General features: G+C 41.0%; 1 protein-coding gene and 1 pseudogene across 1 annotated transcript; both read left to right on the top strand.

The window, feature by feature from the left end:
* Window positions 1-4,961: 4,961 nt before the first annotated feature.
* On the top strand, window positions 4,962-16,859 carry LOC111957006 (zinc finger CCHC domain-containing protein 2-like). Its single transcript, XM_023977715.2, has 9 exons — window positions 4,962-5,428; window positions 7,274-7,376; window positions 7,957-8,027; window positions 9,815-9,886; window positions 15,483-15,562; window positions 16,000-16,083; window positions 16,270-16,330; window positions 16,424-16,547; window positions 16,724-16,859. The coding sequence occupies exons 1-6, from the start codon at window positions 5,150-5,152 to the stop codon at window positions 16,001-16,003; spliced, it is 609 nt and encodes a 202-aa protein (XP_023833483.2). The 5' UTR covers window positions 4,962-5,149; the 3' UTR covers window positions 16,004-16,083; window positions 16,270-16,330; window positions 16,424-16,547; window positions 16,724-16,859.
* Window positions 16,431-21,602, top strand: LOC139023429 (zinc finger CCHC domain-containing protein 2-like; annotated as a pseudogene).
* Window positions 21,603-22,760: the final 1,158 nt, after the last annotated feature.

Below are 22,760 nucleotides of genomic sequence, written 5' to 3'. Positions count from 1 at the left end.
TTCCTTGCAGGTAGCTATGGTTGACAGGTGAAGAACAATGATTCCAAGCACCACACTCCTTTCGAAGCTTCCAGTCTGTTATTCGAACAATCAGCATGACAGAGTGATCTCCAACCTTGTCCTCGTCAATACTCACACCTGTGTTAACGAGAGAATCACTGACATGATGTCAGCTGGTCCTTTTGTGGCAGGGCTGAAATGTAGTGGAAATGTTTTTTGGGGATTCAGTTAATTTCCATGGTAAAGAGGGACTTTGGAATTAATTGCAATTCATCTGATCACTCTTCATACCATTCTGGAGTAAATGCAAATTGCCATCATACAAACTGAGGCAGCAGACTTGGTGAAAATGAATATGTGTCATTCTCAAAACTTTTGGCCACGACTGTACATATGGACGAGCGATGTCAGAGCGATACGGACTAAGATACAGTAGAATAGTATAGAAAACATGCCAGATATKTAAACATTATTAAAGTGAGTAGTGTTCCATTCCTTAAAGTGGCCAATTGATCACATTTTGGCCGAAATTTGTAAGTTACCTGGTAGTGTTTCATAAGGCATTTATTCTAGCTAGACAAGAGTAGGTCTACAGTGTTTGGTGTAATCCACTGAAGCAAACTACAGGGCCTAGTGGATTGTAATGAAATACTGCCATCTGTCGACAAAGATAAGAAAACTCATGCAGAATAATACAACCCAATTTATTTACATGAACTATATCTAGTTATTGAATCTTAAAACTACATTGTGAGCAATATTGTGTGAATATATTTCAGTGAACTGCACGTTTAACAGTTTCATGCCACATATAGCAAATATAATTAAATAAAATGTTATAGAACGGTATAATAATGTATTGAAACATTTATTTAAAAAAATATGTTGTTAGCGTTCATGAGAGAATATAGCTCGGGTGCAATGAGGTAGGGTGCACCATTATCACCACCCGATGTCCCTGCTAGATGAAGTTAGGACCCAGCAGCAGCTAATGAAAAACAGTTGGGAGGAGTCAACGATGCAATTTCGAGTGGTACAGTCATGAGCGCTCGTAAATATTACCGTTCTCCTAGCAGCAGGATATTATGTTGGCAGCACGATCGCTGATTTTTTGAGTCCCCCTGCAAAGACATGCTCGACTGGGAATATCATATTTATTTTTTCACTTTCTAAAGAAATGCTGATATAAATAATACTTTTTATATTGTATGTCAAATTACCCATTTATTTTTYCAAAGGTGATTGCCAACCACCTTTGAAAAACGTCATTGATAATTTGACATTGTATTAATTTATACCAGAATTTCTTTAGAAAGTTTACACCAATACTGGTATGTTGAAAGCTATATTTAAATAAATATACTTTTAATAAAATACAAATATATGTAATTGAAATAACTCAATAGAGTCCGCAAAACTTAAATTAGTCTCTTGTGCTGAGCATCGGGTTTAATACAATGTGCTGGTGACTCATTACTCCACCCACTCCATTCACTGCAATACAATGTATATGGAATTACATATTTGTTTATAGAGAAGGAAAAAAATTCTGTGCAGAGGTAAAAGTGGGGTTGGGAATAATCAGTAGTAGGGTCTGTAAAGTCAATATATGGTGTTATTTCTTGGGCGACTGAGGTCTAAATAGCCAGCAGCACTTTTCACTCCACTCATTGCATTGGTCCCATAGTGTATTGCATTGGGACCAATGGTGTGGCTGGAGTAGAAAGTGCTGCTGGGTATTTAGACCTCAGTCCCCCAAGAAATGACCCCATCTATAGATTCCATAGACCCAACTGAGTGATCCCAACCCCACTTTTACCTCGGCACATAGAATTGTTTTTCTCTATTAGCCAATATGTCATTTATAGGCCTATAATGTATTGTATTGCAGTGAATGGAACTGGTGGAGTAGAAAGTGCTATTGGGCATTTAGACCTCAGTCCCCCAAGTAATAACCCCACTTTTACCTCAGCACATAGAATAGTTCTCTCTACAGCCCAATGTTGTGAACATAACAATATGAACATTGTATTTTCGATAGTGATCTTAAATGTTTTTAGAAGCATATTTGTAATTGCTTCCGTAAAGTCATTATTGCATTTGCTTATAAGCACAATAAAAACAGACATTGATAAAAATGTAATATCTTTTGAATTACACTGAACAAAAATATAAATGCAATATATAATGTGCTGGCTCCATGTTTCATGAGCYGAAATAAAATATCACAGAAATKTTCTATACGCACAAAAAATGTGACTTCCCWCAAATTGTGTGGACAAATTTGTTTACATCCCTGTTAGTGAGCATTTTATCCTTTGTTAAGATAATCCATCCAKCTGACAGGTGTGGCATATCAAGAAGCTGATTAAACAGCATGATCATTACACAGGTGCACCTTGTGCTGGGGACAATAAAAGGCCACTCTAAAATGTGCAGTTGTGACAACACAATGCCACAAATCAATTCAAATTGTATTTGTCACATGCGCCGAATACAACAGTTGTAGACCTTACAGTGAAATTATTACTTACAAGCCCTTAACCAACAATTATTTAAGAAGTTAAGAAAAACAGGAGCGTGCAATTGGCATGACTGGAGGAATGTCCACCAGAGCTGTTGCCAGAGAATTGAACGTTCATTTCTTTACCATAAGCCGCCTCCGAGTTCATTTTAGATAATTTGGCAGTATGTCCAACCGGCCTCACAACCGCAGACCACGTATAACCATGCCAGCCCAGGACCTCCACATCCGGCTTCTGCACCTGTGGGATTGTCAGACGCGGAGGCAGGTGGGTGCTCAGGAGTATTTCTGTCTGTAATAAAGCCCTTTTGTAGGGAAAAACGAATTCTGATTGGCTKCAGCTGGCTCCCCAGTGGGTCAGCCTGCCCAGTCATGTGAAATCCAYAGATTAGGCCCTAATGAATTTATTTCAATTGACTAATTTCCTTATATGAACTGTAACTCAGCAATATCTTTGAAATTGTTTCATATTGTTCATATTTTTAATCAGTATAATGAGCCACATTGTAATGTTTAGAAATGCGGGCCTTTAATCTGAAGGATTTTAATAAAGTTCAAAGTGACGTCATCGTTTGTGYTGCTGGCAGAATACTAGTCTTGAAAATGAGTTACTGAGCCAGCTATAATCTCAGTAATTTCCGTCGAATATCACATAACCACTCGGCTGCGGTGTACGGATGCGAACTGAACGATTATGTAAAGTCCTGACACATTTGAATGAATTGATAACTACTAACAAGTCCTGCCGGAGAGTTGATCATGTTGAAAATGAAGCTTCCCATTCGAACGGCGGAAGGAGACCATACCGTCGAAGACGAGCAGGAAAATACCGATTGCAGCAGTCAMACAATTGATTCGGTTCCATGTTGTTGTGTGAGGTTCAAACATTCAACGAGGGAGTCATATYGCCAGTGGCAAATTGACAAGAAGGCTGTGTTTGAGTGGTTCGGCTTGCACCTCAGCACAGCGAAGCGGATATAATTTATGTACGGACTACTTCATATGTGTCAACCACTTGAGATTTTCTTTTTGGGATCATGTCTTGAGGATCTTGCACGGAAAGATGTCCACGTCTTCCGGGACTTTGAGATAACAGCAAACTGTTAAACTGACTTGGCCTTCCTTAAACAACTTCATCGGGACAGGGGGGCAGCATTTCGACTTTGAACAAATTGCGTGCCCAAACGAAATTTCCTCTTACTCTGTCCCAGAAGGTAATACATGCATTTTATTATTACTATTGTATAGAAAACACTCTGAAGTTTCTAAAACTTTTTGAATTATTTCTGTAAGTATAACAGAACTCATTTGGCAGATAAAAACCTGAGAAGAGGTCAAAACAGGAAATGAGAACTCGATTTTCAAAACAGTGTCAAATGAGACCCCTTCTAGTTATGACTGAACAAAGATTTCCTAGGGCTTCCACTAGATGTCACCGTCTTTAGATTTTAGTCTTATGATTCTACTATAAAGGAGGGGCTCATAGGAGCTGTTTTAGTGAGTGGTCATCAGAATCTTCCAGTCTCTTTATGGTACGCTCCGAGAGAGAGTTGCATCTCGTCCAATGCTCTTTCTTCAGACAATTAAATTCTCGTTTGATCCTTATTGTGATGATTAATGTAGAAACACATACTAAATATGGATTGCAAACATCTCATTTGACCTGTTTCTACGACTGTAACGGAACTTTTTGAGTTTTTGTCTTGGAGGGATTGTTCGTGCGTCATGAAAATGGATTCCTGGGCTGAACATGCTAACAAGTGGCTAAATGATGGGCTTTATGGAACTTTTCAGTCATTTATTGCGATCTGGAATCCTGGGAGTGCCTTCTGATGAAGTATTCGAAGGTAAGTGCATATTTATAGTGTTTTTGTAGCTTTTGTTGACGCCAAAATGGTGACTATTTCTTTTGGTGGTTTGGCTCTGGGCGCCGTTCTCAGATTAATCTTTTGCATAAAGTTTATTTTGAAATCTGACACCGGTTGCATAGAGGATAAGTTTATCTTTAATTATGTAATAACACTTGCATCTTTTATCAATGTTTATTATGAGTATTTCTGCAAAATCACCAGATTTTTGGAATCAAAACATTACTGCACGTAACGCGCCAATGTAAACTGAGATTTTTTTATATAATTATGCACCTTATCGAACAAAACTAAATGTATTGTGTAACATGATGTTATATGGCTCATCTGATGAGACTTTCAAAGGTTAGTGATTAATTCTATCTCTATTTGTGGGTTTTGTATAAGCTACCTGTGCTGTGAAAGAAATGTCTGTGCTTTTTTGGATTGGTGGTGAGCTAATATAAATATACGTGGTGTTTCGCCTGGTAAAACATTAAAAATCGGACATGTTGCTGGATTCACAGATGTTTATCTTTCATTTGCTGTATTGGACTTGTTAATGTGTGAAAGTTAAATATCTAAAAAATATATTTTTGAATTTCGCGCGCTGCCTTTGCCCCAGTCCTAGACAGGTTTTTAAGGACGTTGGCGACCCTGTTGTGCGTTCCAAACTACTTGTCTACCTGTCACTTTTGCGATCTGGAAACAGAATGTGCGGACACACTGTATCGTGCTTTGAGCCATATAGATCCAGCGCTGTACTTAAATACTTATCATGGCATTCCTTTATCTCCACGTGGTGGGAACACTCAGAATGTACCTGATCAACATTGYCCTCGCGAGGGTGGAATGGAGTCTGGGAGAATGGTGCAACCCAGCGGGACTCCACTGGAGGCAGTCGGGTTCCCTGGAGCACTTGGCGCTGCTTTTCACCATGACCTCACTACACCCTGCGTTCCCTTTTTACCAGAGGGATACTGTCAGACACCAGTTGGATAATGTGGAACTGGTCATAGAGGAGAGAATGGATTGCCACAAACGCATGAGTTTCCAGGTAAACACACTTGACAGTGGCATGTTTATAKTGACCGCCATTGTAAACCAACTCGTAGTATTTGGGACCGCGGGAGGAGGGGCTGTCTTGTAATTAGAGTTTATAGTCTCCGGGTTACGGCGTATTCCGGTGATTTGACTGAAGTGCAGCTCAAGAGTGGAATTTAAGGTGGCTTCCTCATTTTACCACCTCTCCTTAGATTAGCTTCTTACCTACCTCACCCCTTATGGTCACAGGGCAGGTGAAAGTAGCTAACTCCTCTGATTGGCTTCCACCACATTTACTATCCAATGTCATTAGATCATTACAGTTGAGGAAACGACAAGAAAGCCAGTGAAGGCACTGGTACTGTGACTATTGAGAAACATCCTATGGGGGCCTCAATAAGACTTGATCGACAGTTACTTTGACAAGAATGAACTATATGTATTATTAAACAAGGACCACCCATTTTTCAAAAATKTTACTGGCCACCTTAGCCATAGGAATGAACAGATTACTTTTTAATCAAAGTCTATATAGAATGAAATATTCTCCATTTCAGCCATCTTAGTTTAGATGGCACAATGTAGCAATTTATTTCTGGTAAAGTGGGGCCAAATAATTGATGTAGGAATATGCTGTAATAACATGTACTGTGAATAGGCTTGTGGGGTCAGTAGAGGTTCAACCCTTTCATGCCAAGTAGTAGTGCAAAACACTGTTTCATTTCCAAGAACAGTCTAGAATGCCACGGCCATATGACGACAGACTGAATTCATTGCGCTGTCACAAAAGGACAGACACCATAGACTTTGAATGAAGATCACTTTCTCAATTTGCCTTAGGGCAATTCCATGTCAATGGAATTATGCTGAGACTCCGATTTTTCAATTTAAAATGTATGCCAAACAAAAAACATTGATTTCAAAGTTTCACAAACCATACAACTCTATGCGCAATGACTAATTTGAACAATTTAGACAGTAAAACAAACAAAAACATTTACTGTAAAAACTGTGCAGATGCAAAGTTTGTTAACAGAATTGCAGTAAAATATCCCTCTGTTATTCTGTTACCAAACTTTGTATCACAGTTCTTTCTGTAAATGTGTTTTTGTAAAATGTTCAGTGGAAATTGTTAAAAGTAGTCCTTGTGCATAGAGTTGTATGGTTGGTTCAACTTTGAAATTAATGGTGTTGGTTTGGTATACATTTTAAAGTGAAACATCTGACTCTGTAATTCCATTACCATGGAATTGCCCCTTGTGCACCAGGAGAATAGAGAGAGAGTTTATCTGGCTTTAGCAGACATTCTGGCCATGGCTACTGTGTCTTCTGTCATCTTGTCCACAGCAGCTAGCTACCGTAGCCTATATGAATGGGAACACCCAGCATTCTTGTTTATGATTGCATTGTGATCTAACTTTGCATTGTGTTGGAGAAACCTCTCTCTCTCTGTCATCCAGTGAAAAAGCCAAGAGTTTTAATGAGACACACCCTCTTGCTCATGTCTGGCTGGCTGACTGCTCTCTTACAGGGGCATTCTGTAATTCCRTGTTTGGATGTTCTTCAGCATAATGACTTGTTAGCCTACACTTTCCTGTGGATTGGCAGTATTTCTAATCCAAATGGAGATGATTTATGAATAGAAATTAAACTGAAAAGAGAGAGTTATTCTCAAAGCATGCGGAGAGRAGGAAATTAGTATTGGTTCCAGTTGTTCAGTGCTGTAAGGGGGCAGTTGTTTGGTGGGACTATGATTGCAAGGTATTTCACTGTACTTGTGCATGCGACATTGAAACTTGATTGGGGGAGAAAGCACAAATGCATACTAAACCATCAATCTCTTCACTCCTGGTTGCAGCAGAAGCAGCATGCCCTTCGAAGGGAGGATCTCAGCCCCAGGAGCCAGTCGGCCTGCTGTATTCCCAATCAGCTCCCCAACAGGACATCATCCCAGAGAGAAGGTAGTCTCAATCCTGTTTGTCATTGTGTCCTCTGAGGTCTCTCATTCCCATGTTGAGAGGAGTGTTCAAAGCAAGATGTATTTTAGCCTAGTGCATTTGAGGTGAAACGAGACCCAAACTATCAGATATGATACAATAGACAGGATATATTTGAAATGATCTGTATTTTGAACAGTAATCAAAATTACATTTAGATGAACACAGTAGCATACTGCAGTTTTGTGGAAAATTGCTAACTTCCTGCAATTATACACATTTTGTCATGGGGCAAAGAGAAAAATTTGCAAAATGTTTGTTTTAAAGCAAATTTCCTGCAAAAAAATGTTTTTTTTGTTCATGAAATATTTTATGCCCCATTGGCAATCTGAAGCTCAGGACCCAAAAATGTCAGTTTTATAGCTAATCTCATGCTATTTTACACATTTTGCCATGAGGCTGAGAGAATATTTTGCAGGTAATTTTAAAGATAATTTCTTGTAATTCACTTTTTTTTTGCCATTGGGGAGGGGGAGTGCAGGGGTATGGATGAACAGCAATTAATTGCTCAAAAAAATAACCCTGGTCTTCTCTCTTCTTGCAGAAGTTCACATTGACAAGATTGTGCTAAAGACGATATCTTGGAACCGAGTAAACAGTGAATACAGTATTGAGGTATGTACTGTAGGTTCATGTTTGGACTCTGTGCCTTGGTATGTTATTTTCCTGTGTATTTTATTCTTATACATTTTGAGGCATGAAGGATCGAGGTATATTTCATTTTTTATTAGGCGCATATATGGTGGGCCACCAGATTACTTCGTGCTTCCTGCCATTCAAATGATGGCACTTACAAAACGTTTGTCCTGAGCTTCAGATTGTTCATGCAATATTGTRTATTTTTTTATATTTTTTTCTCTGCAAAATCATGCAACGTTCTCTTACAACATCTGGACAGGCAGAGATCTAAGACTTTGCCTGTCCCTTAATCAATTGGCCCAGCGTCGTCCGGATTAGGGTTTGGCCGGGATAGGCCGTCATTGTAAATAAGAAATTGTTCTTAACTGACTTGCTTAGTTAAATAAAGGTCAAATAAAAATCAACAGTCAGGACTGTATGGCCAGGCATCATTATGACGGGCAGGACTGTGCTGAGGATGAGAGCAAGACAGAGAGCCAGGTTAAATAGGACAGCAGGAAGGATTTGCGCTGGCTTCAGCCATGACTGCATGAGAGAGAAATGAAACTTCTGCACGTTGCCTGCAGGTGCGAGTGTGTGTTTCACAGTCCAATCCCAGGTTTGAACATGATCTGAGCGTGTGATCTGAGGCTGTTTGGTCTCTTGGGCATCAACTTGGGAAAGCCTCAAGGGAGAGCAGACAGTGCATTTATAAACAAAGAGCTGCATATATTGGCCAAAAAATAACACATCTGATATATTTATTTTTATTTATTTTTTCGGTATGTAAAGAAAAGTGAGGCGGGGCATCCGACAAATTCAACTTTGTCCGGCCTTACTGTTCTGGCTTGTTAAATTTTTATTTGACAAAGAGCAACAGATGTTTCATATCCCACTTCAAGTTGTGAGTGCTTTTGCATTCACCTTTGTCAGATCAGGGATCATGATGAAGATGGAATAGGGTGCTGTTTGGGACTCCACTCAGCTATTTCAACTGTTTCCCCTAGAATTTAGCTAGGGGGGTCCAGGAGCACCAAAACATTTGAGGCCCTTGTGTTGGCTGCAGAGACATTTAGCTTTTTTTTTAAAGCAAATTTCTTGCAATTRTACACATTTTGCCATGGGGCAAAAACTAAAAAAGTTTTGAGGATGCACTATGCAGAAATCGCTCAGCCATTTCCTGGTTGCTAAAATTCTAATAGTTTGCCTGATTTCCGTTTATGTGATCAAACAAGCAAGTATAGTGTAGGGAATCACTGTACCATCTAAACCGCTGGGAAATATATTTTCCATAACCAAAAATATTGTTACTCTGTGATRGACAGGGTAGAGTAGAGACTGCCAGTCTGTGAAAGAGCTGTTTTTAAATTTACACAATACCTGTGAGCAAAGGTGTCAGCTAGAGATTACATGCAGGAGCTTGCAGGGATTTGTAGTTTTGCATGGTCTACTTTGATGCTAATTAGTATTTCCAAATCTGAGAGTAAATAGAGCCGAATATATTGATTAAAAGTGACCTTGTCTGAGAGAGATTTACACGCTTATGAAAACGTCACGCCAGGGTAAGCCTACATGAAACACAGACTTTACTTTAAGTGGTTCTAAAATCCACTATGGGAAAAATGTATGATTGGAGCCATTTCCATATTTGACCGCTAGGTTTTATGGGTATTATGACTCATACTGTGGTACTCTATTGCATCATGCTGTCAAAAGCAATGTTTCGGATGTGTGTTTAGTAAAGCATACTTGTGATGTTGTCTCCTTCTCTTCCCCTCTTCTAGGTCCAGTGGTCTGACTCAACATGGACCACAGTGACCAAGACTCACCGTGAGCTGGGCGACTTCCTGTCCAAGGTACAAGAGGAAAAACACATCCCCATCAATAGATTATAGGCCAAGAATATACTGGATTTAATGTCAGGTGAAATGAAGTCACACACTCCTTCATTTGTACAGAGAAGTCTCTAAATGTTGTCTTWTAAAGGTCAACCCAGATGCTGTTTTTACTTTCCAAATGTTTTCATGTGTTTTCTAGTCACTGAATGCTCTGTGTGCATGCTAATAAAGACTAATGCTAATACTGTGACTTTCTGTATTCAAATGTATTTCTTCATCTAGCTTTATGTATACCCCTAAATGTTGTATATAAACATCATGAATATACAGTGGCAAAAAAAAGTTTGAACCCTTTGGAAATACCWGAATTTCTGCATAAATTGGTCATAAAATGTTATCTGATCTTCATCTAGGTCACAACAATAGACAAACACAGTCTGTTTAAACTAATAACACACAAACAATCATATGTTCTCATGTCTTTATTGAACACACCGTGTAAACATTCACAGTGCAGGGTGGAAAAAGTATGTGAACCCTTGGATTTAATAACTGGTTGACCCGCCTTTTGGCAGCAATAACCTCAACCAAACGTTTTCTATAGTTACGGATCAGACCTGCACAACGGTCAGGAGGAATTTTGGACCATCCCTCTTTACAAAACTGTTTCAGTTCCACAATATTCTTGGTATGTCTGGTGTGAACCGCTCTCTTGAGGGCATGCCACAGCATCTCAATCGGGTTGAAGTCAGGACTCCAGAAGGTGTATTTTCTGTTGAAGCCATTCTGCCATTCTGTTGTTGATTAACTTCTGTGTTTTCGGTCGTTGTCCTGTTGCAACACCCAACTTCTGTTGCGCTTCAATTGGTGGACAGATGGCCTAACATTCTCCTGCAAAATGTCTTGATAAACTTGGGAATTCATTTTTCCGTCGACTATAGCAAGCTGTCCTGGCCTTGAGGCAGCAAAGCATCCCCAAACCATGATGCTCCCTTCACCATACTTTACAGTTGGGATGAGGTTTTGATGTTGGTGTGCTATGCCTTTTTTCTCCACACATAGTGTTGTGTGTTCCTTCCAAACAACACAACTTTAGTTTCATCTGTCCACAGAATATTTTGCCAGTAGCGCTGTGGAACATCCAGGTGCACTTTTGCGAACTTCAGAYGTACAGCAATGTTTCTTTTGGACAGTAGTGGCTTCTTCCATGGTGTCTAATGAACACCATTCTTGTTTAGTGTTTTACGCATTGTAGACTTGTCAACAGAGCTGTTAGCATCCTCCAGAGATTTCTGTAAGTCTTTAGCTGATACTCTAGGATTCTTCTTAACCTCATTGAGCATTCTGCGCTGTGCTCTTGCAGCCATCTTCGCAGGACGGCCACTCCTAGGGAGAGTAGCAACAGTGCTGAACTTTCTCCATTTTATAGACAATTTTCCTTACCGTGGACTGATGAACATCAAGGCTTTTAGAGATACTTTTGTAACCTTTTCCAGCTTTATGCAAGTCAACAATTCTTAATCTTAATTCTTCTGAGATCTCTTTTGTTTGAGGCATGGTTCACATCAGGCAATGCTTCTTGTGAATAGCAAACTCAAATGTTGAGTTTTTTTATAAGGCAGCTCTAACCAACTTCTCCAATCTTGTCTCATTGATTGGACKCCAGGTTAACTGACTCCTGACTCCAATTATCTTTTGGAGAAGTCATTAGCCTAGGGGTTCACATACTTTTTCCAACCTACACTGAATGTTTAATAAAAAAAATAAAAATGTATTTAACTAGGCAAGTCAGTTAAGAACAAATTCTTATTTACAATGACGGCCTAGGAGCAGTGGGTTAAGTGCCTTGTTCAGCGGCTGAACGACAGATTTCTACCTTGTCAGCTCGGGGATTCGATCTAGCAATTATTTTTTTTACCCTTCCACCACCTCTTTGGAGGACAAATATCCTTGTTTTTTTACAGTTTTTTTTGTCACATATACATACATGGTACTTTATATATAACAACAATACATTACCAAACAAACTCTTTAATCCCAACCCTCAGACACTCTCAGCCCATTCCAACTATCAGCATAGACCCCGCTTGTTTGGTTTCCATGTGCCATATATTTTTCAATGTTCTGTGATATTTTACAACATTTTTTGAATCTTTCTAATCGTTATTATCCACAGATTGGGAGCTAAAGATGAAAACCTTCCTGCGAGTATTATTATATTATTTATTGACTGGCTATGGCTTTCCAGATCGCCCCAACACTGTTATTTGTAAGGTAATTTTAAGTGTATGTTGTGATTTATTTATTTATTTAACCATTCCTGAACCTGTGAACCAGAAACAAGCTACATTGGGGCAATACCAGATAAATTATCTATTGATTTAGTCTCTTTGCAACAAAATCTACAGAACTGGATTGCTGTATGCCGCATTATATATATACAGTGAGGGAAAAAAGTATTTGATCCCCTGCTGATTTTGTTGTTTGCCCACTGACAATGAAATGATCAGTCTGTAATTTTAATGGTAGGTTTATTTGAACAGTGAGAAACAGAATATCAACAAAAAAAATCCAGAAAAACGCATGTCAAAAATGTTATAAATTGATTTGCATTTTAATGAGGGAAATAAGTATTTGACCCCTCTGCAAAACATGACTTAGTACTTGGTGGCAAAACCTTGTTGGCAATCACAGAGGTCAGATGTTTTTTGTAGTTGGCCACCAGGTTTGCACACATCTCAGGAGGGATTTTGTCCCACTCCTCTTTGCAGATCTTCTTCAAGTCATTAAGGTTTCGAGGCTGACGTTTGGCAACTCGAACCTTCAGCTCCTCCACAGATTTTCTATGGGATTAAGGTCTGGAGACTGGCTAGGCCACTCCAGGACCTTAATGTGCTTTTTCTTTGAGCCACTCCTTTGTTGCCTTGGCCGTGTGTTTTGGGTCATTGTCATGCTGGAATACCCATCCACGACCCATTTTCAATACCCTGGCTGAGGGAAGGAGGTTTTCACCCAAGATTTGACGGTACATGGCCCGTCCATCGTCCCTTTGATGCGGTGAAGTTGTCCTGTCCCCTTAGCAGAAAAAACACCCCAAAGCATATGTTTCCACCTCCATGTTTGAGGTGGGGATGGTTTCTTGGGGTCATAGGCAGCATTCCTCCTCCTCCAAACACGGCAAGTTGAGTTGATGCCAAAGAACTCCATTTTGGTCTCATCTGACCACAACACGTTCACCCAGTTGTCCTCTGAATCATTCAGATGTTCATTGGCAAACTTCAGACGGCATGTATATGTGCTTTCTGAGCAGGGGGACCTTGCGGGCGCTGCAGGATTTCAGTCCTTCACGGCGTAGTGTGTTACCAATTGTTTTCTTGGTGACTATGGTCCCAGCTGCCTTGAGACATTGACAAGATCCTCCTGTGTAGTTCTGGGCTGATTCCTCACCATTCTCATGATCATTGCAACTCCACGAGGTGAGATCTTGCATGGAGCCCCAGGCCAAGGGAGTTTGACAGTTTTTTGTGTTTCTTCCATTTGCGAATAATCGCACCAACTGTCACCTTCTCACCAAGCTGCTTGGCAATGGTCTTGTAGCCCATTCCAGCCTTGTGTAGATCTACAATCTTGTCCCTGACATCCTTGGAGAGCTCTTTGGTCTTGGCATGGTGGAGAGTTTGGAATCTGATTGATTGATTGTTGCTTCTGTGGACAGGTGTCTTTATACAGGTAAGAAACTGAGATTAGGAGCACTCCCTTTAAGAGTGTGCTCCTAATCTCAGCTCGTTACCTGTATGAAAGACACCTGGGAGCCAGAAATCTTTCTGATTGAGAGGGGGTCAAATACTTATTTCCCTCATTAAAATGCAAATCAATTTATAACATTTTTGACATGCGTTTTTCTGGATATTTTTGTTGTTATTCTGTCTCTCACTGTTTCAAATAAACCTACCATTAAAATTATAGACTGATATTTCTTTGTCAGTGGGCAAACGTACAAAATCAGCAGGGGATCAAATACTTTTTTCCCTCACTGTATATATATATATATAATATATATATATAGCATTCTGTTGGTGGCAGGAATTTAATATAATAATTTTAATTGAAAAACTCTTAAGTGTTGAATCAAATGTATTTTTTTGTACCAGTTCATAAACCATGTGCCATGGAATTGGTACATCAAAAATCTCCTCCCATTTATTTTGCAACCTGTATAGAGCAGCTTCAAAAATTTTTGTCCTCAGATGAAACTGGTATATTTTTCTATTTATGCCAATTTCTTTCAGCCAATTTGTATCTTTAATATATGGCAGGCAAACACGTTCCTTACCTTCYCCCTTTTCCACTTGCCTCCTCCATTTTTGTGGTAGTGCTGCAATCAGTTGGTTGTAAATTTGGATTGAGCAGATATTCCCATATATATTTGATAACWGCATATGTGACAACTCCTCCATTTCTATTCATAATGTCATTAATAAATATAATACCATTAAATAATCTTTTTTTATTAATCAATATATTTGAGTTTACAACATTTGTTGTAATATTTGTTCTATCTTTTCTGGAGGATAAAACTGAAATTGTAACCAGCTTTGTATKGCTTGTTTAAGAAAGGGTGATACCTTAAACAAAATTTCATTTTCAATTAGTTGGAAATGAGAAGTTGTAATCTGTATGAAAGCAAAAAAGCCATTTTGAACAAAGGATGAGCTTTTCTTAATAATCTACTGGAGAACCATTTTGGGTTTAAGTATAACTTATGTATGAGTGAAGCTTTAACAGAGAGGTTTATAAAGCTTTAGTATTTAATAATTTTAGCCCCCCAAACTCATATTCATTATACAAATAGGCATGTTTAATTTTGTCTGGCTTAGCATTCCAAAAATAATGAAATATGTTTTGCTCATATGATTTGAAAAACAAATCCTCTGGAGTAGGCAGTGCCATTAGTAAGTAAACTGTGATAGGACCAAAGAGTTTATCAATGTAATTTTTCCATAAATAGGCAAGTATTCACCTCTCCATGGTTGCAAAATCTTATCTATTTTTGCTAACTTTCTATTGAAATTAATTGTGGTAAGTTCATTTATATTTTTTGAGATGTGAATACCAAGTATGATACTTGAAGCTCAAGCACCTTCCTGTTACCTTTTTTACATGTTGCTTTACTCTCAAGCCTCAATATTGTGTAGAAAGTAGAGTAGTCTACCCTCTAGTTATTGTCACCAACGCTGCCATAAGCTCCAGTGTTGTCAGTTATGGTGAAGAAACTCAGGCTTCACATATGTCAGAACCATAGAACCCAGGCAATGATATCTAGGTCAATGGTGATGATGTCATTACCAGAGGGATTCGCTGGCCATCCTTTACAGATATGGGTGGGATCACTTTTTCCACCCTTCCACTCCCATTCAAGCCCCACCAGCACTTTGACTTCCCACTCGAAGTGTACCATAACCGTACCTTGCTGTTTGATGTACTAGTATACAACAGGTGATCTGACACATGAAATTTCAATTTCCATGTCACCTTCTCTCTCCCTCTTTCTCTTTCCCTCTGTATAATTTATACCTYTAWCTYCCCCCCCCCCCATCTCGCTCCACTGTGACAGGGAGATGCTTCTGTCAGCACCAGCAGCCTTCAGGCAGAGACTAGAGGTCTGCAGGTTTCTCCTCCCACACTGCAGCCACTGTACGTGTCTGTGCCTCTGTCTCAGCCTTCAGAGTGGTGAGATATCATATTCTCCACTGACTTTTACAGGAATGCATGTCTACATGAACCATCCACATGATTGGTTAGGGATACCTTGGAACTCGGAGCACAATTACCCCTCTCTCTTCTCAAATMATTTGTATGTGGATTGATGTGGTCAGTTCCTCATGACTAATCGTACCAATTAACMACTTCTCAGTCATCCTAATATTTTTCACTATTTTTCATTATTATTGAGAAAGTTTCCTCACACATCCATTGCTGGTTGGTTTCACACAGCTGCATCAAATTGACCACAGAAATTCATAAACCAAGAGTGTATTTTTTTGGAGCCGTGGAAAAGCTGTGATGTTGTGTAGGCAGGAGGTCTCGTCGCACATTCCCTAATATCTCACCATCCGGTCTCTCCTACCCAGATAATACAGTACCTCCTGGAAAGACCTGTAAGGCACCTGAGCACCTTAAARAAGACTGCACTGAGCCATCCAGTCAGGACCATGGTGTGTATGGTATTAGTTATATTGTATTTAGGCAGTAATTATTTATTTAGCATGTCTGTCATTCTTTGTGGGGTTGAAATGACACAGTGTGTGTGAAAATGGCTATTTCATAGAGACAGATATTCGTTGCCTGTAGTTGAAGTTCACTAGTACTTCTCTCTCGTCATTCTCCTCTTCCTCACCCAGACATAGGTTCTCACCACCTAGGGCATCAGACGGCGTGCAGCAGCAAGAGCCTAGGCCAGAGGTAAGAGCTCTACCTGTTCAGTCCAAGACATGTGACCTTGTGGCTGATGCACTGATGGGTTATACTAAGAGGATCCCTGCTTTCACTTTACAGCACACTGATGACAAAGGGCAGCCAGAGGGAGATTCAGAGGCATGCTGTTCACTCAGAGCACAATGGAGTGATGGAGAGGAGGAGGAAACCAGGCATCATGACCTGTAGGCCAGACCCACATCAGGTCAGTCACACTGGCCTCTCCTTTCTCTCTCTGGCCTGGCCATTAGAGATGCTGATAGGTTGGCGTTGGAGGACTGTCTATGTGCTGTATACTGCTGACTGGCATTTGTTATTTTTTGTTTCGATAATACTCATTTGAATCTGTTTAGGGTGTTAAATGACCTCCTCTCTCTTCAGAACGCAGATAAGAAATGGGCTTTCACTCCAGAAAAAAAGAGTAGAAGAAGACCTGGTGGAAGGAGAAGTGATGGGGCTAAAGGCTACATCCCCAGCAGCATCATCAGACCACAGTCAACACACATGACCAGACAGGGTGCCAGTAAGAGGAAGTAACCAATGGGTGTGGCAATAGCCTACCCTATTTGTTTTCCAGCTTAACAATTAACATTATAATAACATGTATGTTGTGCGTTCCTTTACCACTGTAGAGCCGGTCCAGAACAAGTATGGAGACACGTGGTCCGATAGCTCCAGTACTCCCTCCAGTCCCCAGCACGAGGCACATGAGAGCCTGGATAATGAGGACCTGGAGGACGAGAGAGGTGAGTGGCCCCTCTAAACCCTGTCTGTCCCCYTCTCTTTTCTGTCGGTAACTCATGGGGTTTAATCCTAGTCCTGAACTAAATAGCTCTTTCAATGGAGATTCTCCATTTTAGTCAAGGACAAGGCTTTAACTGGTTCTGGGAAACCGGCCCATGACGTCTGAGTCTTTAGTGCTGTTGATACTCAAGATGTCTTTTTAATGATARCTTCTCTCTCCCCCAGACACTGCTGAGAGTTACTCAGACCACTCCGTCCAGGAGAAGAGGGCGAGTGATCACAGCAGAGGGGAAGTTGTAGCTACTGTACACGCTATAGTCCCTGTCCCCCACAGGGAAGAGCCATCCTACACTGGCAGTCCCCTGAGTGTACACCCTCTATCAATGACGGTCCAGAATGGGCAAACCATGACAGACAGGACGGTCATGGTCACTCCACAGCCGGGGGACGGTTCACCAGCAGATGGGGCACTGACTGGGACCACCCCCATGGTTCCTCAGGAGTCCATCCCAAGCCAAGCTCCCCTGGGAGACTCTGAGAGGCAGAGGCACGTGTCTGCCCCCCTGAGCTCATCTCAGCTAGCCAATGCAGGCTCCAGCATTCACCTAATGCCCCAGTGTTATATGACCCCTACCAGCCCAGAGAGTAGAAGCACTAACCCCCATCACCAGCCCCCCATGAGTGTCATCAGTGTCATCCTCCTGACCTTCCACATGTCCCCCCTGAGGCCAGCATACACCAGCACTGACCCAGCCTCCACCGCCACCCTAGCCCTAGCAGCCTCTCTCCCTGACCCTAGCACCAGGACCCAAGCCCTGGCTGCGCCCACCAGCCTACCCACCCCTACCTCCGTGACACCCTCCTCAGGGGCCACTGTCACCCCAGCTGCAATCAGCCAGGTTCAGGCCACTCTGCCCCCAGCCGTCCCCACTCACACCCCCGGCCCCGTGGCCAGCCCAGCCCTGACCCTCATCCACAGCACGGCCCAGGGAGATGGTACCTCCTGCAGCAACTCTGGGGTGGCAGCAGGGCAGGCCCAGACCCAGCAAAAGCCACAGCCCCAGCAGCAGGCCCACCCTCCACAGCAACAGCAGATGAGCTGCAACTCCTGTGGTTGCCGTGGCAGCTGTGGTAATAGCCACTCTGCCGCCCCCAACCCCAACTTCTCCTTCCCTCCCCAGCTGGRGCGCCAGGTCTTCAGCAATGCCCACCTCCCTCTCTTCCACCTCCCATCCATGTGCAGCACTGGATATCCCAGCCACCGCAGCCAGGTCCAACACCAGAGCAACGCCACCACCTTTCTACCCCCCTCCACCTCACACAGCCACCCCCACCTYCTCGCCACCTCCACGCCACCCCCACCACATGCTGGCCACCCAGGCTGGATACAACCTGCAGCAGATGGCAGCTGCTCCCTTTAACAGCTTCTACACGCCCATGTTCGCTTCGTTGGGACTAGGACTGGGCACGGGCACGATGAAGAGCAGTGCCAACGTCTCTTGCTATAACTGTGGGCTAAGCGGGCATTATGCCCAGGACTGCAAACAGCCCTCCATGGACGCCGGGCAGCAAGGTAATATTGGCCAGGCTAGTGGCAGAGATAGGAGGTGAAGTCTCTCACAGAGATTCCTCATCCTTAGTTTCAGCATAAGAAGGCAAAGCTTTATTTGGTAACCTGTTGTTTTTTTTGTTCACTGTGTTTTGCACTGTCCAACATTTTTATGTCTGAAGCTGGATTGTCTGAATGAGCTCTATTAAATACCCAGGCCAAGTGTTAAAACATATTTTGATAGGACTGACTCTGAATCTGAAAGACTAGCATAGACTATGGACATCACATTTCTTTAGGTTACTTGTTAGGCACGCGACACTGACACACTCCTATGTGTGTGTTTCAGGTGACTTTCGGCTGAAGTACACGGCCCCCCCCCACTCCTTTGAAGCAGACCAAACTGACTGACATGAGAGGGGACCAAGGCAATGCTTTGTTTTGCACTACAGTAAAGATTCCAGAAAATGTTTTCATGGGTTGAGTTTTTCACCAATTGTATTACTTTGCAAATATCCTGACTTGTTTCTCCGCAGAGAATTGAATCCTGTATCATTCTCAGACTTTTCAGAGGACGGTGATATTTTGCACTGGAGACAAGTACAAGACAGGCTCACGTTTCCAGACTAGTCTATTACTTTAAAGAAAGAGAACCACGTCTTTAAATGGTGTGGTGGTAAACTTGCATTTAATAAGGATTAATGGATTGACTGAAGGTTGTCATATCCACATTTCAAAGCAGGTCTTTTTAGTACATTTCAATTAGTTTMTTACTTTTTTGTATTATCTCATAGGTGTTCAAAATGCAAGATACAGTTTCAAAGCAGCTAGTAGTTAACCACCTAATTTTCATTTATTTGAGAACAAAATATGTGAAGAACCTCACGCTCTTATTTTTGGGGGATTGTGATAAAGCGGGGAAAAGATGCATGGTTTACAAGATAAAGTATGTATGAAATAATTAGTTTTTTGACAGAATGTGCCATAAATACCCTGTATTTGATTTGTTTTACAAGCTAATGGTATTCCATTTGAGGGACATTTTGCATGAAAAAAGTAAGTTTTATTGCTGTTTGTTACCACTTGATATAATGTGAATTAAGTCAATCATGTCTCATTCATGATGTTAATGCTACTGCTGTTTGGTTTGTTTACTGGGGGCAAAAATGCACTAATTTGTGTGTATGTGGGTGGGTCATGTCACCAATGCTCTCRGGCAATGAGAGGACTCTTGTGGATGTATTCCCTTGAGCGTATCTCCTCCTAGGAAGAGATTTATTGAGGTCCAAATCAACCCCACCCCCCCACCCCTAGGCACTTGGGTCGATCCAAAATCACCCTAGCCACTTCGGAAATCTGAATGGATTGGATAGGTTAAATCAATGGTGAAAGCTTTACCTGAGCTTGCCTTCTGATAAGCCAAGTGGAACTCTTGCCATATTGCCTTCACCTATACAATACTTCCTGATCTAAGGTTTGATTTTTGGATTGGGCTACAGAATCAATGGTCCCTTGTCCTACCGCCATGCATGTACTGTACCTGTTGAATGTGTGGCTCTTGCCTGTTTGTGTAGGCTTGTCAAGCTCTTTGTTGCCAGAACGTATGTGCCATATTCCTCCTTTCTCATGCAGCAAGGAGGTTGTATTATGTATGTAAGTGTATATTTGTGCACAGCAGTAAGGGGCTAACTTCACACACATACTTTACCTGTATGATTGACTACTATACAGAATAACTTCTGTATTAGAAAAAAGGTAACACGGTTGTTTGTGGGTTTGAAAGCCACTTGTCTTTCACTGTTCGTTGAGGTGGATTGTTTTGTTTTCCACACAGGCAAAAAATGTGAACTATTTGAAATGACATTCAGGTAAAATCACTGTTTTATAAAGTGGAACTTATCCTCTGTTTTTCTGTACGCTGCTTTTCAGTTGTTTTTTTTAAGCATTTTGTATTGGATTTCAGAGGCCTAGTTGTTGACATTATTTTAATTAATATCTTTATTTTGATAAAGAACATTAAAGTTGAGGAAAAATAGACTATCAATTTTGGGTTGTATTTGTTTAACTTTTCTATAGTTAAAGATGATGTGCTGTAGATTAAGGTAGTGTTACCTCTGATGCGATTACTGTATTACTAAATGTTAACATGTAGTTGCTGAAAGGGAAGAATGCAATAGTTCCTTCCTGTGCTAAATTAAGCTGCCAGAATCTTTTTCTGTTAAGTTGGTAGCAATCAAACAGCTAAGTTTATATATTTTTTATATGGTGAGACACCCATACTATAATGAACMAAAATAAACACAATTTTAATGAGTTACAGTTCATATGAGGAAATCAGTCAATTTAAATAAATACATTTGGCCCTAATGTATAGATACCTTAAAAGAAATGGGCCTCAGCATATCRTCAGTATTTCTGTGCATTCAAATTGACATCGATAAAATGCAGTTGTATTGGTTGTCTGTAGCTTATGCCTGCCCAAACCATAACCCCACCGTCACCATGGGGCACTCTGTTCACAACTTTGACATCATCAAACCGCTCCCCCACACGATGCCATACACGTGGTCTGCGGTTGAGGCCGGTTGGACGCATTGCCAAATTCTCTAAAACGGCGTAAGAGGCGGCTTAAGGTAGAGAAATGAACATTACATTTTCTGACAACTGTTCTAGTGGACATTCCTGCAGTCAGCATGCCAATTGCACGTGCCCTCAACTTGAGACCTCTGTGGCATTGTGACAAAACTGCACATTTTAGAGTGGTCTTTTGTCCCCAGCACAAGGTGTACCTGTGTAATGATCATGCTGTTTAATCAGCTTTTTGATATGTCACACCTGACATAATCCAGGTGGATGGATTATCTTGGTAATGGCGAAATACTTACTAACAGGAATGTAAATAAATTGGTGCACAAAATCTTGAGAAATAAACTTTTTGTGTGTATGGAGCATTTCAGGGATCTTCTATTTCAGCTCATGAAACATGGGACCAACACTTTACATGTTGTATTAATATTTTTGTTCAGTGTATATCCGTATGCAAAATAAAGTCTTCAGCGTTTTTATCTTTTGATTTTGAATATCTAAGGTCTTTTYAGTGTTATCTCCATTGAACAATGCTTTTGACTATTTACTATTGCATTAATGTTTTTCACTTGTCCCGGGTCAAATCAATTCTGTACTGTACAGTCACCAGCCAGAAGGTGGCAGTGTATGTCAAGTGTAAATATCAATGTTGTACTTAAAGAAYCTGTACTTGATGAGAACAGTATTTATAGTAGTAGTAGTTTTTTTTGTTTTTGATATTGAGTCCAGGTTGAAAATAATACTGATCAGAAAGAGGGGTTTCTGTATTTCAACATTGCATAGAACTATATCAAATCGTCAATGTCTAGAGGAAGAAATCTTATTTCATCTCAGAATAATCCTATATATTCAGTATTCTGTGCAGATTTATGGAGCATAGTAAAATGTGTAAGCCAGAGACATATAGATATAACTAAGGCTATTACTTATTTCACTACATTGGGCAACAATTCAATGTAACAAGCAGAAAACAGAATCGTCCTGCCAACCATTGAAAATGTAGTCTGTATACCAAATGCATTGCGCATGCTTCCTCTGTCACTTAAATTCATCTGCTGTAGCCTATTTAGATCATGACTGAAGCCAGTGAAACCCTGTTGACCAGACACAGTATACTGTTAGCACTAGGAGTTTTTCTTGGAATACTCCAAAGTCAAAGCAAGGTTTTAGTAGCCAGCCATTGGCGCTGTGTGTAAGGAAGAGTGGTGGATCAGTTGAGTGACTGATGACTCCGTGATAGAGCTGCCAGGGGCGCGTTCAGCAGGATGTAACGTTCAGATAGAAGTAAGCTATGTAGAGTAAAGAATCACATCAGCTCTATTCATAGCCTTTTTATCGGCAACGTTCGGCCCAGTAGTCTCGTTTGAACCCGGCGTGTATGTCATCCAGGGTTTCGGGTTGCTGATGCATGTGCCATGCAAGAGCACAGGCTTGCGTGCTCCAGTCAGCTGCAGCTCTGCATGGTCTTGTTTCCAGTCACAGCATGGCAAACGCAGCCCTCTCATTGGAACACAATGAAGCATATGGAGGAAACGGAAA

The sequence above is a fragment of the Salvelinus sp. IW2-2015 genome, linkage group LG32 (assembly GCF_002910315.2).
Source record: "Salvelinus sp. IW2-2015 linkage group LG32, ASM291031v2, whole genome shotgun sequence".
Classification (NCBI taxonomy): Eukaryota; Metazoa; Chordata; class Actinopteri; order Salmoniformes; family Salmonidae; genus Salvelinus; species Salvelinus sp. IW2-2015.
The sequence above is the reverse complement of the archived record's forward strand: the minus strand, read 5'-3'. Positions and strand labels throughout refer to the sequence as shown.